Source organism: Tribolium castaneum, chromosome 8 (assembly GCF_031307605.1).
Source record: "Tribolium castaneum strain GA2 chromosome 8, icTriCast1.1, whole genome shotgun sequence".
Classification (NCBI taxonomy): Eukaryota; Metazoa; Arthropoda; class Insecta; order Coleoptera; family Tenebrionidae; genus Tribolium; species Tribolium castaneum.
The window spans coordinates 10979594-10995555 of record NC_087401.1 but is presented as its reverse complement, the minus strand read 5'-3'; the positions used below and the strand labels follow the sequence as shown (position 1 = coordinate 10995555).

At 36.9% G+C, this 15962-nt stretch overlaps 1 protein-coding gene across 3 annotated transcripts in view; it reads left to right on the top strand.

Annotated features, from left to right (window-relative positions):
- LOC660309 (Krueppel-like factor 8) overlaps window positions 1-15504 on the top strand; it is a 46114-nt gene extending 30610 nt beyond the window's left edge. For 2 of the 3 annotated variants that reach the window (XM_008197928.3, XM_064358227.1), the window contains 4 exons: window positions 277-405; window positions 10521-10620; window positions 10670-10854; window positions 14619-15504. In XM_008197928.3, the coding sequence (XP_008196150.1) occupies window positions 277-405; window positions 10521-10620; window positions 10670-10854; window positions 14619-14791 (587 nt within the window). In that variant the 3' untranslated portion in view covers window positions 14792-15504. Of the gene's footprint in view, window positions 1-272; window positions 406-10520; window positions 10621-10669; window positions 10855-14618 lie in introns of all 3 variants that reach the window. The other variant, XM_008197927.3, reaches the window with a different exon arrangement.
- The last annotated feature ends 458 nt before the right edge of the window (window positions 15505-15962 follow it).

Below are 15962 nucleotides of genomic sequence, written 5' to 3'. Positions count from 1 at the left end.
GGCAATTACCGGCCGTAATTAAACAGTGATGCTCTTTACCGATGTATAATGTCGTACACGTTAGCCTGTTTGTGTCTAATGATGTCAGACGATCCATCTTATATGGCCATTATGGTCGACCTTAATAGACGCAGGTGAATTAAAACGGACGCGTAATCCTGACGATGATATTAACAGGTGATGCAACTCGACACGTGCAAAGAATATACATTTGAAAGCGACAATAAATGAAAATACGAGTGGTTCCTTGACTGGTTCCCTTTTTTTTGCAGGCAGAAGGCCCCCCAGTCCAGATGGAGCCGGTAGATCTTAGCGTCAAGACGCCGGTCGTCCTGCAAGTACCAAAATATCCGCCACAAAGGCTAAGAAATCCGGCGCCAGTGAACAAACTACAACCACCACCAGGTAAAAACCTTACAAAATCAATAATAAATTGTAGAAATTTGAGTTTGTCGTTTTTCGCTAGCGCCTGCTTTTGGCGCCCAACGTGGGTCCGCGCGTAGGTTTCGCCTAATGAGCGTGCATTTTGAGCGGAAGACGTCCGTTTTTTGCCTTTCGCATCAGGCAAATAATTTTACAGCTAGGATCGCGTGTACTCTTCCGAGTAATGATTAGACCATTAGACTTTCATTGGCGATTAGCGTTTGAAATTATACGTTTCCGCGTGTGAATCGCTCAGGATGAGCAGAGATTGTGTTAACTACGTACTTTGTAACGGAGTTAGTTTGATCTAGAACCCAGAGTCGGAATATATATCATTTATGACAGACGAGAGAAAATGATGTATTGCGTATCTATGCGGAAGTAGCAATGGATGTAAACGCAAGCGTACGCAAATTGTGTATGACAACGGCAAATTATGCGCATAGTTGTCGGGTTGACCCCGTGGGGTCATAGGTGACTCCGGTAAACCGCTACGGCACACTTTTAACATCACAATCAATGCAGTTTTCGAGATACGCCCACGATTAAATTCATTCGAATCGAGATAACAGCCATTGCTATATACAGTGAGTTTAATTAGTTGGAGGAGTTGGGCTTTTTGCAAAGGGATTGTTGGATAATTAGGAGCGAAATACGACAACTGACGGTAGTAAAAATCTCCCATAAAAATAATTTGAATGTACGTATGGTCATACACTCTACTCGAGACCTTGATACACATTATCTCTGCCGGTACGTTCTAGTAAAAGGCAATGTTTTATTGCCACACGTTATATTTTTCAGTGTCATTTTTATCGGCCGGATCCCTTCGTTTCGCTCGAGAGATTGGCGCCCAACGCGTGGCCTAACGCTGATTAACTCCTCACGTAAACGCGAGCCGACTCGAGATTACCTTACAAATATTCCGCATTTGTGGTAATCACGCGGAATAAATTATTATGACTCGCTTAATAAAATATTATGAATGTATGGTAGGTGTCGTGAGTAAATTAGAAAACGTATACGGCCATTTATAACCGCACTCATTGAGGTTGCAAGTGTAGAATGCCGGCAATTTCGCCCGATTTAACACCACGTGAATCACTCTGGTGCATCCAGCAAATCGACAAAAATCGCCGGCATTGTATGCAAATCGCTTCCGTTCTTTATTATTAGTCATTGTACGATCGTATGTAATAAGCCGTGTCAAATTCGTTGACAAAGACATACACTTATGGTAATATCGAGCGATTTTAAATTGCAAATCGGCCCTCACCATCAAAGATTTCGAACACACGAACAACTCGACGAAACCTTCTCTCCCACACACGCACACGACGAGCCGTTACTGCTCACGTCGTCTCTTATAATAGATGAGCTTTGGGAAAATTGATGTGTTGAGAATCTTCCGAGTCGTGCTTGCTTTATCGGAGACTTACAAGATCCACAACCCACTTAGATCGCTCTTCTGCATTGTCAACGGACGTCACGCTCAAGCCACGTTTCCGGACTATGGCGCCCGAAAATCTGGCGCACAACGTGGGGCACAAAAACAAATATCATCCTGCATATCTGATGAAAAGTCTAAAGTTCCGCTTCTTACGAATCCATCCAAACTGTATTAAGAGAACTTAATAAAGCTGAGCATTACAAAAATGATTTCACAGTTCGTAATCCTAGTACCCTCCAGTCTCTTGTCTTTTTTTATTAGGAAATATACACTAAGGTTTTTAATTTATTGAACATTCCATAACACACATCATAACACTATTACTCCTGTGTTCAGTTTAAAAATAAATATGTCAATTCATTACTAGAGTTCCTAGATCGCCTGCATTATATGGAAAATCCGGCGCACAACGTGGGGCGCAACTATCATCCATTCCGACCCCCAAAAACAGACATCATCCCGCATATCTGATGAAAAGTCTAAAGTCCCGCTTCTTACGAATCCATCCAAACAGTATTAAAAGAACTTACTAGAGCTGAGCATGACAAAAATGATTCCACAGTTCGTAGTCTTAGGACCCTCCTGTCTCTTGTCTTTTTTATTAGGGAATATACACTAAAGTTTTTAGTTTATTGAATATCCCATAACACTATTACTCCTATGTTCAGTTTAAAAATAAATATGTCAATTCATTACTAGAGTTCCTAGATCGTCTGCATTATATGGAAAATCTGGCGCACAACGTGGGGCGCAACTATCATCCATTCCGACCCCCAAAAAACAGACATCATCCCGCATATCTGATGAAAAGTTTAAAGTCCCGCTTCTTGCGAATCCATCCAAACTGTATTAAAAGAACTTAACAGAGCTGAGCATTACAACAATGATTCCACATTTCGTAGTCCTAGTACCCTCCAGTCTCTTGTCTTTTTTATTAGGGAATATACACTAAGGTTTTTAGTTTACTGAACATCCCATAACACACATCATAACACTATTACTCCTATGTTCAGTTTCAAAATAAATATGTAAATGCATTACTAGAGTTCCTAGATCTCCTGCATTATATGGAAAATCTGGCGCACAACGTGGGGCGCAACTATCATCCATTCCGACCCCCAAAAAACAGACATCATCCCGCATATCTGATGAAAAATCTAAAGTCCCGCTTCTTACGAATCCATCCAAACTGTATTAAAAGAACTTAACAGAGCTGAGCATTACAAAAATGATTCCACAGTTCGTAGTCCTAGGACCCTCCAGTCTCTTGTCTTTTTTATTATGGAATACATCCTATAACACACATCATAACACTAGTACTTCTATGTTCATTTTCAAAATAAATATGTCAATGCATTACTAGAGTTCCTAGATCTCCTGTATTATATGGAAAATATGGCGCACAACGTGGGGCGCAACTATCATCCATTCCGACCCCCAAAAAACAGACATCATCCCGCATATCTGATGAAAAGTCTAAAGTCCCGCTTCTTACGAATCCATCCAAACTGTATTAAAAGAACTTAATAGAGCTGAGCATTACAAAAATGATTCCACAGTTCGTAGTCTTAGGACCCTCCAGTCTTTTGTCTTTTTTTATTAGGGAATATACACTAAAGTTTTTAGTTTATTGAATATCCCATAACACTATTACTCCTATGTTCAGTTTAAAAATAAATATGTCAATGCATTACTAGAGTTCCTAGATCTCCTGCATTATATGGTAAAGAGTGTATTTCGCTAAACATTATACAACAAACATAATACTATTAGCTGTATTATCGTATGTTCTGTTTTAAAAAGTCCATGTCAATGCAGTGCAAACAGAAAAACTATAACAGATCAGCCCGCCTATAGGTTATACCTACGGTTCAGGAGCTCTTAGAAGAAAATTCTTTATTCAAAGTTTGACAAGTTTGTATTTCACAAATTGTGCCAACACTTTCTTGTGGTATCTCGGGCGCCACAACTGCGCAAGAGGGAGCCCTTGTTGGGCGCCAACCGTGGCACCCTTGTAAAAAGGAAGCGCCTCGATCTCGATAAGATCTTCTCGCTGTATGTGTTCCGCTACAGATTTCCCAGCATGAGGCCTCTCCGATCGTCGTGTGTAATCTATTCGGCTCGACTATTATTTATAGATTATCTGGTAAGTCGAGTGTTTGTTTGGGCCATCATTCACGACCGCCTTCCACACACACACACACACCGCGTAACTCCGGTAGCCTCTCTCCTTTCCCACGGTAGAATCTAACCCCGATTTCGGCGGCACCCGGCGACCAATTAGTCACTTCTAACAGTATTCCAGCAAGCGAATTGCATGGGTGGAGTGAAGATGCGCTCACCTGGGGCGTGCGATAGTTCAAGTCGTGACCCCGCGACTATCCGTTACCCCAGAAAAGCCATCGCGGCGTAAAGGGCGCCCCTCGTGTGGGATGCTATTTCTTCAAACACACTGCCTACCTTGGCTTTAGTTTATGATCAGCGGTGGAGATTGGCATTGAAGGCAACGGTAATTGTTGATACAATTAGATAGTAATACTCGACGTAATACGACTTGTAGATTAACTATCGGTGGCTTTGTAAATGCGTACGCGCATTCCGGGAATGCTTGATACGCTTTTAGCCAAAGCGAAAATTCGCCAAGGGAACGGTTGTGCTATACCCAACCTTGGTAAGAACGTGGGAAACTAGATTAGAAGAGAATCTCTCAGTGTCCTGCAGCGGGAGTGTCGAAACGTATTTAGCTAAAAGTCATTGCATAATTTCAATAACAACTCGACATTCAATTTATAATGAGCACATTGCGATTTTTTCCTCTCCATTACACTCCAAATCGATGGAGAAAGCAATCGGCGCCCATCGCTGCTTTTGGCGCCCAACATACTACTTCCACGAATAAATAATCATAAAATAATAGTGTGAAAAAGTCGCGATCGCCTTCGGCAAGGTTACTGTGCGTACATTGAACAATAATTTATTGTTAAATGGAACACTAAATGTGCGCGCTTGCATTACTTTCTAGAGTTTGACGGACGATTTAATTGCCGGTTACCGAATCGAAATTATGTAAATTGCACTCAATTAATGTCTCAATCGAGGGATGGTTGGCAAAGACACGCCCAACACAACATAAATCGTAAATTCGTCAAGACTGTCATGGGCGGGGTCGACCCATTCATTCCAACTCATTGCGGCCAGTTGGAGATAATAGACTTCAAAACAGGAAGATGACAATTTGGCGCCCGATGGGGGCCGCTCCCTGCTCTAAAAACACTGGCCCACAGGTTCTCCTTCCTCCAAAATAGCACTCTCCAACACATCTGACACCAAATCCTTGCTTTTTCTTCATTTTGCATTATTTTTCTTCTGTTTCTTCATCTTTTGTTTTTGTATTCATGTTACTTACTTTTGACGAAATAAAATAAAATCATGGCCTATGCCCGAATTTGGGCGCCAAATAGGATATGCTAGACCAGTTTTTCTATTTTGGGCGACAATTATCTTACGAGTATATAGTTCTTGAAATTTCAGCCCAAAATTTAGATTTTAGAATTTGTCTGTTCCAACTTAGTGATTATCTAAAAATGTTCACTTGTACGTAAAAATAATCAAGTTAGCGGGTTCTTCGTAAGAGCTCGTGTCACCTCGTGACACTTCGTGAAACTTTGATAGGCTCATGGCAATTCGTGACCCGAAGTAATGCTTCCTTGATGTAAAAGTTAGACTTTTGATCCTGTTCCAGATTGTTCCAGATTTCCAGTGTTTAGAAATCTTGTCCAGATTTTATGACAAAGTTAATGTCTTCCTTAAATTCTTGTTTTCCTTAAGAGCATCATCAAACGCTATCTCTAGTTTTTTCCAAAATTCAAAATTTGACTTTTCCAAGTTGTTTAGTTGTTCATTTTATATATTTATTTAAATTTGTCATTCCACTAAGTTTGGGCACCTCAGAATCCCAACATCAGAAACTAAAATCCCTTGTACGTTGGGACGTTGTGTTCTAGTGTTGGACTTCTCTTGTAGCATTAGTATGGAAGAGGAGTGAGGTACTTCGCTCCAAGTGTGGAAAAATTCTGATTGCACCTTTCTTAATGCTTAGATAAATGATGCTTATTTGTACAGTTCCAAGGTCTTGATCGACCGAAATTAAGTCTCGGGGCATCTTCATTAATCTTCATTTGCGTTCGCTTAATGAAGATGATTGTGAAGAGTTGGCAAAAAAGGGAACAGAAATTGTAACATAGTGTCAAGATTGTGTAACACTTAATGTATGTACCAAGAATCATCAACTTTTACTTGGAAACTGGTCACAAACAAGTTACGATGAGTCTTGACTTACATCGAAAAGTTAAAAATCTAAACTATTCTATTAAGTGTTAGTTTATACACAGCAATCACGCGATTTCACGCTCGGCGAAAATTGTTCAAATCCGTTAATTAATGGGTCGAACTAATTGATCGATTTTGATAAAAACCATGTCTTACCTAACTTCACACTCGATTTGGTGTGGGTTCCGGATCGGATGAGAAACACCTACATCGTGAATAAATCTCACAACTATTAATTAACGGATCATCGAACGGCGTTGCACAATTTTTATGATTGGTCACCCCCGCGGCCTCGAGGTTGTGCCATATAAGGCGGAGGGGACGCATCCGGGTTGGGCGCCAACCCAAAACCCAACAAATTTCCAATTTTATCACACGATATCGTTCGATAATCACACCAACGCTTTTAATAAATTAACAAATCATCTTTCCTGCCTCGAGATTAGGCGATATGTAGCCGCCCCACGTTGGGCGCCAATCGTTACGCAAACGAAAGTCTGTACCGTGGTCCTTTCGCAACATTTTTATTTGCATAAAAAATATAAAACGGATGACATTTCGTTTGCGATGATGATACCACCGCTGATGGATGGTACATGACGCCCATAGTGTTTCGCAAAACTGGTTTTTGTCCTCGCGGTGGTATCTTGATTCTGTGAAAGCTCTCGGCGATGTGGTACACTTGCTAGTTGGGTTCATCTTCACCGTCGACCTTGGACACTCCCAAAGCGGGCGCGAGACTTTCATACGGCACACATCATAGGCGTACATACGGACCCCAAAGTACCAAATCAATGCGCCCGAGGCGGTGCCGAGTGGCTAACATGCAAAAACCCTACATTTCCAAAACCAAACGCGGATGGTTCAAGTTGCGCCACTGGCGCCTGATCGCATAATCGTATTTGTCGCGTGACCTTTGAACCCACGTGGACCCCGCCCAGGGTACGTTCGTTCCCATCGACCAGGATCTCGCATTTTCCTTTATAAAATCATATTAATCGCCGTAATTACACGAATGTAATTTTAAGTTCCGTGTCGAGCGTCGATGATGTAACCGGGCGGATTGTGTGTAGGTTATATTTATTCCGTTTTCATGGCACACCACGACCGCGCCTAGTGTCATCTTCTCTGGGTACGTTCCTGACCCCTCGCCGACCAAGAGCCGCGCCCCACTTTGGGAAAATTTCGCATTGCAATGAATAGATATCTAATTAAGTGTTGGTTTTTTTCGTAATTGAACGACCTCGCGTTAATTTTAATTATACATTGGGATTAGCTACCTGTTTGCGATTATTTCGGCGAGGATCGAGCGGCTAATTTGTTAGAAAGAAATAGACGAAACGTATAAATTATAAGAAATATGATATTAAGAGAGCGATAAGAGCATCGCCCAATAGCGATTCTAATTTATTGGCTGGGTTTGAAAGGTCAGTTTCAACTTCGATTAGGAATTAATCAATCGGTTTTTCGGATGAGATGGTAATTGAAATGATTTAAGAGTCGCAAATTGGAGATATTCACACCTTGAGAGGAAAAAATTCGACGGCAAACTGACAATTTTCATTCCCACTAAATTATAGGCGTTTTTATGTGCTAACTGTGCTTTTTAGAGGCAAAAAATTGAAGAAGTTCTCATACCAAAATGATTTATACGAAAAAACTAATGTCATAGTATGGCGTGCTAAATTTGTAAATTCACACAGTTACAAAAAATGGACACAGTCATAAATTCAAAACTGAAAATAGATAGTCATATTTTCGAGAAATTTTAGAATTATCGGGTGTGTAAAAAAAGTCCAAAAGATTAAAACAAAGCGTTGGAAATCCACATTTTTTGACTTACTACTAAAATCGATATAAAAAAATGAAAACATCTTAAACTGAAACTAAATATCTTACACAAAACTCTTAAATAACTGTGTAATGGTTTCTAAACTTAAAATCATTTTTTCTACGGATAGTTTAAAAGGAGAAACCCAAAAAAAGATACTGATAATAAATTTAAAAAGTCTAAAAGAAAGTCTAAAGTAGTTCAAAAAATTTCGCTTCTGCTTAGAATTATCGAATATAAAAACGTCCAAAATGTTAAATCAATGTTTTGGAAATGATATTTTAGAATTAATCGCCAAAATAAATGTAAAAACTGTTTAAAATCGCTCGTTTCGTATTAAAAACATTCAAATCTTGTCTCATGGAGCCTGAACTTATAGTCTAAGTTACAACTGAAGATAAATATTTGTTAAATTCATAGAGAGAGAAACTTGTGGAGAGAAGGTGCCCTATACCGCCAATGTTAGGTTCTTGTCGATTTACTTTTATGACCCATTTGGGTTCTTTTTACTTTACACAGTTTTTTTTAATACTTTATGGTACTTTTTAAATAATGGCACGTAATAATAGTGTTAATTGTTAGTATTAACGGTTAGTGCATTTTGACAATGGTGAGCTGCAAATTTTGCAAGTGCTCCCAAAATTAAAATATGTTGACTACACCGCTGGTTTGAAATTTCAAATGGGGAAGAAAGTTAACGTGCACACTTTAAAAAGGGTCATGTGCAAGGACCACGGTTTCTCGCTTATGCTCCCTCCACAAGTTTCTCCCTCCATGGTTACATTATTGTTTAAATGTTATTTAAAGTAAAAGGTCTTTTTGTGGTTTAAACATTCATAAGGAGAAACCATAGATTGGAAATTGAGGAAAAAAATCCAAACAATTAAAAAAACACAAATTATTCCACAAAGTTTGATATGCCAATAAGGCAATCTCCATAAATAAAAAAAAAATTTCGTTAAACGTTTGTTAATTAATGTCGGCAAATAAATCAATTGATGAATTGTTTCACTAAAAAAGGATGTACAAACTTAGTGACGTCATTAATACACTCTTTTTCATAAAGTAATTCTTTGTGCTTTATGGGGCTTCTGAGTCTTAGAAAAAAAAAACGTTTTAAAATTAATCATTTATTTCTTTTAAATGAACAAGTGTACATAGATTGCACTATAAAAACGATCCGTTGAGGTAAAATTTACGTGGCTCCTGGCGTCCCGTTCTTGGACGTAATTTACATAAAAACATCAGCGGCAATTAAAACCATGCAGAAATTAACGTTAAATTTTAGAAATACTGAGTCTCGAAGTGTAAAACGAAATCAATGCCTTTTGTTTTAAATCTTAAATATCTCTAGATGCTTTCGAAATTTATAATTTTGGACTTACTTACAAAAACGTGTGTAAACACGTACGAAAGATATACCGTGTTTACAATTTAATCCGGTAATTAACTTAATCATTAATTAAATTTTGTCATAAAGATACACAATTTCACAAATACCAGGCCTTAAAACATAAAGATGAAGTCCAAAACCCTATCAAACCGTCACACACGATTTTAATTATGGTTTTTCGAAACTTTTCATTCTTTGATTAAGCAACTAAAAACTTAAGCGAGGTAATAAACATTTGTCTTGAAGAAAAACTCTTATTATATTTTTTTTTATTTTTTTAAGTTATTCGTTACAAAAAATATTTTATCTAACCGAGGACCTAACTTACTTGTGTAATAATTTTAAGCTAGATAAATATTTGTTTTGAAGAAAAACTCTTATATATATATATGGTTTTGGTTTTGATGAATTTAATATTTTGTTAGACTTCGGCAAGAACTCGTCTATTTAATTTTTCGGTTTTGAGATGCAAAAGCGAAGCGTGGAATCCTTGAAATTCTCAAATTTGCAAAACAAACATTTCCATTGTTGGCATAAAACAAACAAAACTCGGACCCGATTATGCAAACCGTCGGGTGTGTCGAAAAAACACACAAAAAGACCCAATAACAAAACAAACACCTCATCACACATCAAGCATCCGAAGTGCAACCGTGGGAGGACATCCTTTCGCAAAAAAATCCCTCTCGAAGGAAGTGAAAAGGTCTCTTAACCATCAGACCTCGCCCAGGACTCGAAATGTTAATGAGGATAATTAGTTTTAATATTTCTAAATGTGTGTTCAAAGGTCTCGAAACTCGTCCGACTCGTCTTTAGCATAATTTTTCTAATTTTTAATCGCCACCGAACCGACATACGAATCCATAAATTCCGACACACGACATCCGGTTCGAAATCCTTCTCTGCTACAAATTTCATAACCGGTATTTAAAAAATGCACAGCCTTAAGGCACAATTTCGTCCATATTTGGACACTTTTTACGGATCGAACTGGACCATTTATTGTGCAACTCGCTAATTTTTTCAAATAAATAATATCATTAATTTACTTTTGACGTATCCGAGGCTAAATTAACCTTCACTATTTTTTACAGATATTCCTAAAAATGTGATAACCCCAGACATCCCTTCGCGATCTCTCACTTCGTCAACGGCGGCGCTGCTTGCACTCCAAAAACTCAAAGATGCCTCTTTGTAAGTCCCCAAAATTTCGCGCCAAAAAAAATTATTTTTTCTCAAATAGATCGATCACGAGGACATCGGCGGAAACATCGATGAGTAAAAACGTCAATAACAACAACATCAGCGAAGATAATCGGACGGATCCGACGATGAAACGGCGAAAAATACACAGATGTGACGTCCCTGGATGTAATAAAGTCTATACGAAAAGTTCGCATTTGAAGGCGCACAAGAGGACGCACACAGGTAAAGTAGCTTTTTCACGATAGTTATGTGTAATTTGCGTTTTTTGGTTAATGGGAAAAAAGCTAAATCGTAGCGGTTCTAAATGTGAACAGGAAGCGCGCAAAAAATTCAATTATTCTAAATTTAAAACGCGTCCACTCTAGCAGTCCGATTTTGTCTTCGCTAAGTTGGCTGGTAAATGTCAAAATTTGTTATCAATTTAACACTGGATTTGTTATTAACTTGTGAAAAGGTTAGTAACATTAAAAACCAAATCGATCCACTTGTGTTTATTGGGAGCACAAATCGCGTTTTTGGTTAATTTCCAAACAATTTTAATTCGTAAACAGTCACGCGAATATTTTGCAAAAACTTCACTCCGGGCCCGAAACATAATTTAAATAATTACTTTTATAGCTTGGTAATATGTCAAGCTTTTCCCATAACGATCACTCCTGATTTACAACGTATAAAAAAATCCAAACCAATTAATTACTCGCTTTCAATGACACGAAATTAGATCGATTGTTAAGATTAAAGACAAAACTTGTCAAAACAGAATTAACTGGTTTCAAGTGTTAATTTAATCGCGCATTCAACGGCAAAAAATTTATAACAATGGCCTCGCGGCCCACATAATTTATTTTTCTATCGGCAAATTTATTTTATGGGATGTTTCACGCGTTTTTATGCGATTTATCGAATGCTACCTGATTGAGTCATCAAAAACTGTGTATTCGAGGAATAATTGCCAAGACCATTTACTTATCTTTGTTGTTATCAAAGGTATACAGGGTGAGTCTCCTAGATATTTTTATAAACTAGAAGAGACTGAAATTCCTCTATATTTCTTGATTTTTGACACTCTTGTAACATATTTTATTAACACATATGCTGTTTTACATCGGCTTCTAATATCACAACAACACAACTTCAACTCCAACTCTCTCCAGCTTCTTTAGATGTGGAACTTTTTTGTCTTGAAACTTTTATTCTTAATTCATCTTGTTTTCTCTAACTGTCTTCGGTTTCAACTCTTTACTAAACTTATTTCCAGCTCCATACGTGTGGAAACTTTCTTTCTTGAAATTTTAATTCCTAAACAATGATTGATTTATCCAAGCCTTTAGCTTCTCTCGACTGTTCATCGTCATTTCCCGAAAAACTTTCAGATACTAAACTTGTATCTTCTTAATTTCATTTGCATCTTCAATTCAATTTCATTTGACTGCACACAAAATAAAATCTCCAAATCTTACAGGTCTTCAATGTACACGTTCTGGGTATATTCTTTCTTGTCTTGCATTGTCATCTTTATGTACATCATTTTGAATTACAAATCTTCTTGTATTGAATCTTCTGACACTTTTTTTTCGAAGATTATTTCTTTTAATTTTTCATCAAGAAAATAGTCAGGAATTTCATCATCTTTGTAAAATAAATCTTCTGTAGCTGAATTTAATATCTTCAATGTTGACATAACTTTTCTTGATTTCTTTATAGTTTCACTTTTTTCATCCACTAGTCTGTAGGTCTTTGAATTTCCACAATATCCAATTTTTTTTATTTTGAATTTAAATTTTAGTTTCTTTTTCTTTTGGTATATAGTTGATTCCTTCAATTCCAACAATTTTTAATCCACTTAAATTGGGTTTTTATCCTGTCCTAGTTTCTTCTGGTGTTATATTATTTACTGCTACAGTAGGACCACTATTTTTTAAATAACAAGCTGTATTAATACCTTCTGCCCAGAAATCTTGAGTTAAATATACATCATCTAGCATTGTTTTCCCCCTTTCCCCCATTTTGCTGAGATGTGTTCTTTGATGACGAATTCCGGCCATTTTCAAAAACTCTTTCATTTAAAAAGGTATATATTCTTTAACGTTAATTGTGCGTAGACCTCTTGTTTTGTAATGTATTTCAGCTCCAACCATTTTCTTGAAATTCTTAAATTTTTAAAAACTTCAGACTTATTCTTTAAAAAATATACAATAGTTTTTCTTGTAAAATCATCAGTAAAAGTTAAAAAAATAAGGCTTTCGACCAATTGATTTTATTTTCATTGGACCGCAAGCATCACACTATGAATAAGTTTTTACTTTTGTTTTGTTATGTTGCTTTCCTTTGTAACAATTTTCACAAATATCGCATTTCTCTTTAATATCTTCTAATTTCATACCATGAACCATATTATCTTCATACCTTGGCTGCTTAAATAAACCAATCTATGATGCCAAATTTAAAAAAAAAACCTTTATTCTTAGTTTTCTCATCTTTATATAACTCTCGATTTCTTGATGATGCAACTACTATTAGTCTTCCTGTCTTCTTTTCTTAAATTTCACATCTTTTTGCTAGTTGTTTACATAAAATTAAATTACGTTTCAAACCAGGAGCATAATAAACTTGTTTCTGTCTTACTATTAACATCTAATAAAATGGAAGTCTCTCCAGTAGCTTGAATTTCAAATTGTTCTCCAGAAGCTACTGTCACCTTCGTATCACCTTTTAATTCTTTGACATTTGTCAACCAATCTTTATGATTTTAAAATAATCATCCTTGCAGAAACAACCAGTATTTGACACTGCTGTGTACTCCATTAATCCTGTATCTTTAAAAATTCTTCTTTAAAGAATAGCAATCTTTAGATTTGACATTTTTCTTGCAATTAAAACATGTTCCTTCAAATCTTGTTTTCGTCGATGAAATACCATTTTTACCATTAAAATTTTTAATAATGCCTCTCCATTACTAAAGCTGATTCTTCTCCTTCATTTTCGTAGTTAACAGCTTCCGTTAGTAATTTCTCTTTGACTAAGTCTGTAGTTAATTTGTACTGTAGTTCTCTAGTGTCTTAATTAATGGTTTAAAATGTTCTGGTAGACTAACAGAGATCAGAGCAGCTAGAACACTTTCCTTTATTTTACTGCCAACTGCCTTCAGATCTTGGTCAATTTTCATTATCTGATTTAAATAATCATTCATTCTCTTACAGTCAGCAAAACAAATCAAAACTAACTTTTCTTTAAAGTTGCAGCTCTTGAGTAACCTTGAACTCATAAATTTTCTTCAGTCTCTTCCAACCTTTTTTCTCAATTTTCACTTCTCTAATTACCGTGAATATATGTGATTTGACACCAGACACAATTACTAGCAAAGCCTTTTTCTCCAGCTTTTGATCCTTCTTTGTTCCATCCACATAATCCATCAGTTCATCATTAATTAAATTAATTTCCATTGCTACTTCCTACAAGTTTTTCCAAAGATGCAGGAACTCATATTGTTTTTAGATCGGCTACTAATATTACAACAACATAACTTCAACACCCCCACTTGCTGGAGATAATTCTTCATATATTACGACAACTTTAACGTAAATATTTATTTATAAAATATGCAATTTTATGCAAATTGGGCCATTGTGTATGCGACGCAATCAATCAAAATCGGCGCAAGTCATTGTTTAAGAAGCAAACGATGATCGCATTATAATTACAATAATCTATATGTTGATAGGAAGTCGTTATCGTTTAAACAAACAAATTTCTAATAATAATATCCGTGTTATTGAGTGCACTTGATGCACCAAGTTTGGAAATTATCCTCGAGGGCGTTCAAAACTCGTTCGTTACACCCTGTATACTTACACTACGCAAAAAAACCCACCTAATTTCCCAGTTTTTAATCGTTGCCAACGATTATCTAAGCGTCAGGTGTTTAGCCAAATAATTAATAGCTCTCGAAATAGCGATTTCTTCAACATTTGTGTCACAATTTTCAGGGGAAAAACCGTACCAATGTACTTGGGACGGTTGCACCTGGAAATTCGCCCGATCCGACGAATTGACTCGCCATTTCCGCAAGCACACGGGGCAAAAGCCCTTCAGTTGTAACCAGTGTCAGCGGTCCTTCAGCCGCTCGGACCACCTATCCCTCCATATGAAAAGACACTAGAAGGCATCGCCCAGCAAAATTGGTGCTAAATTACCCGAAATTGTAAATAAATTGAATGATTTTGTACATTTTTGTAAATATAAATCCGAACTCAAAGCTGGTGTGAGATTAAAATTGCCAACATTCCTAATTTTAGCTTTAGTTAAAAACAGTAATCGGAACGATGTGCCAGTAGCAAAGGTCAGATTATAGGTTAAGTCTTCCGGATTTGCGACAGGGACGCCCTGTATAAGACAATCCCTACATAAGTGCAATTATAGTTAGTTGGCTTTCTTAGGTTTAAGTAAATCAATATATTTTGTAAAGTATATCGGTGACCAGGGGCCGTATTATATTTATATTTTGTAAATAACTCAACGACCCGAGTCCCACAATCTATTCTATGTATAGTTTAAGTTTATAATGTAATGCCAGTAATAGGGGCCAGTATATTATTTTAGTTGTAATTACATTTCTATTTACAGATCTCTGTTTATCGAGTCTCATTTGTTTTCTCGCATGACTTTGTTTCCTGTTCATTTGGCCCAATTAACAAGTCGGCGGGAAACAAATGACACGCTATGTCATTTCGTTGGCACACACTGTATAGTAGCCACCCATTGGGCATTTTCAGTCAAGACAATAACAGAATGTTATATTTTGTAGATGGGACATATTTATTAATGTTATTATACTAAGTTGTTTCAATAAAATAAAATATGTGGAAGGGTTAAGGGGCTCTCACTTACCTACTCCCCAGACCTGGAACAAAAACACTTATTAAGTGATATTTAAGTTAAAACCGGCAAATCAATTGCGTAATTCGTAATTAAAGTAATTACACTCACTTGGGGGCAATTAAGCCGAATTAAATCCATAACTTGAGCAAGTCCAGACGCATCTTTCGAGAAGAATTTCCCTGCATGGCGACCCCCGCAAAGACACTTCCGAATTGCAAAAAACGTAACACTAGTCCATAAGTAACTAATTAAGTGTAATTAAGTCCACTTTAAGTCACTTAAGCCGAATTAAAGCCACTTTGCAAAATTTTAGACGCGCAAACCGTAACAATTTTTTCCTACACCAGAGGGCGCATCGGACACCGCCAACTTCGCGGTTTTAACAAATCGCCACTTTTGAATAATAAATAAATTGAAATTAATTTCTGTGAATCTGTGATTGTTTAGTTGCG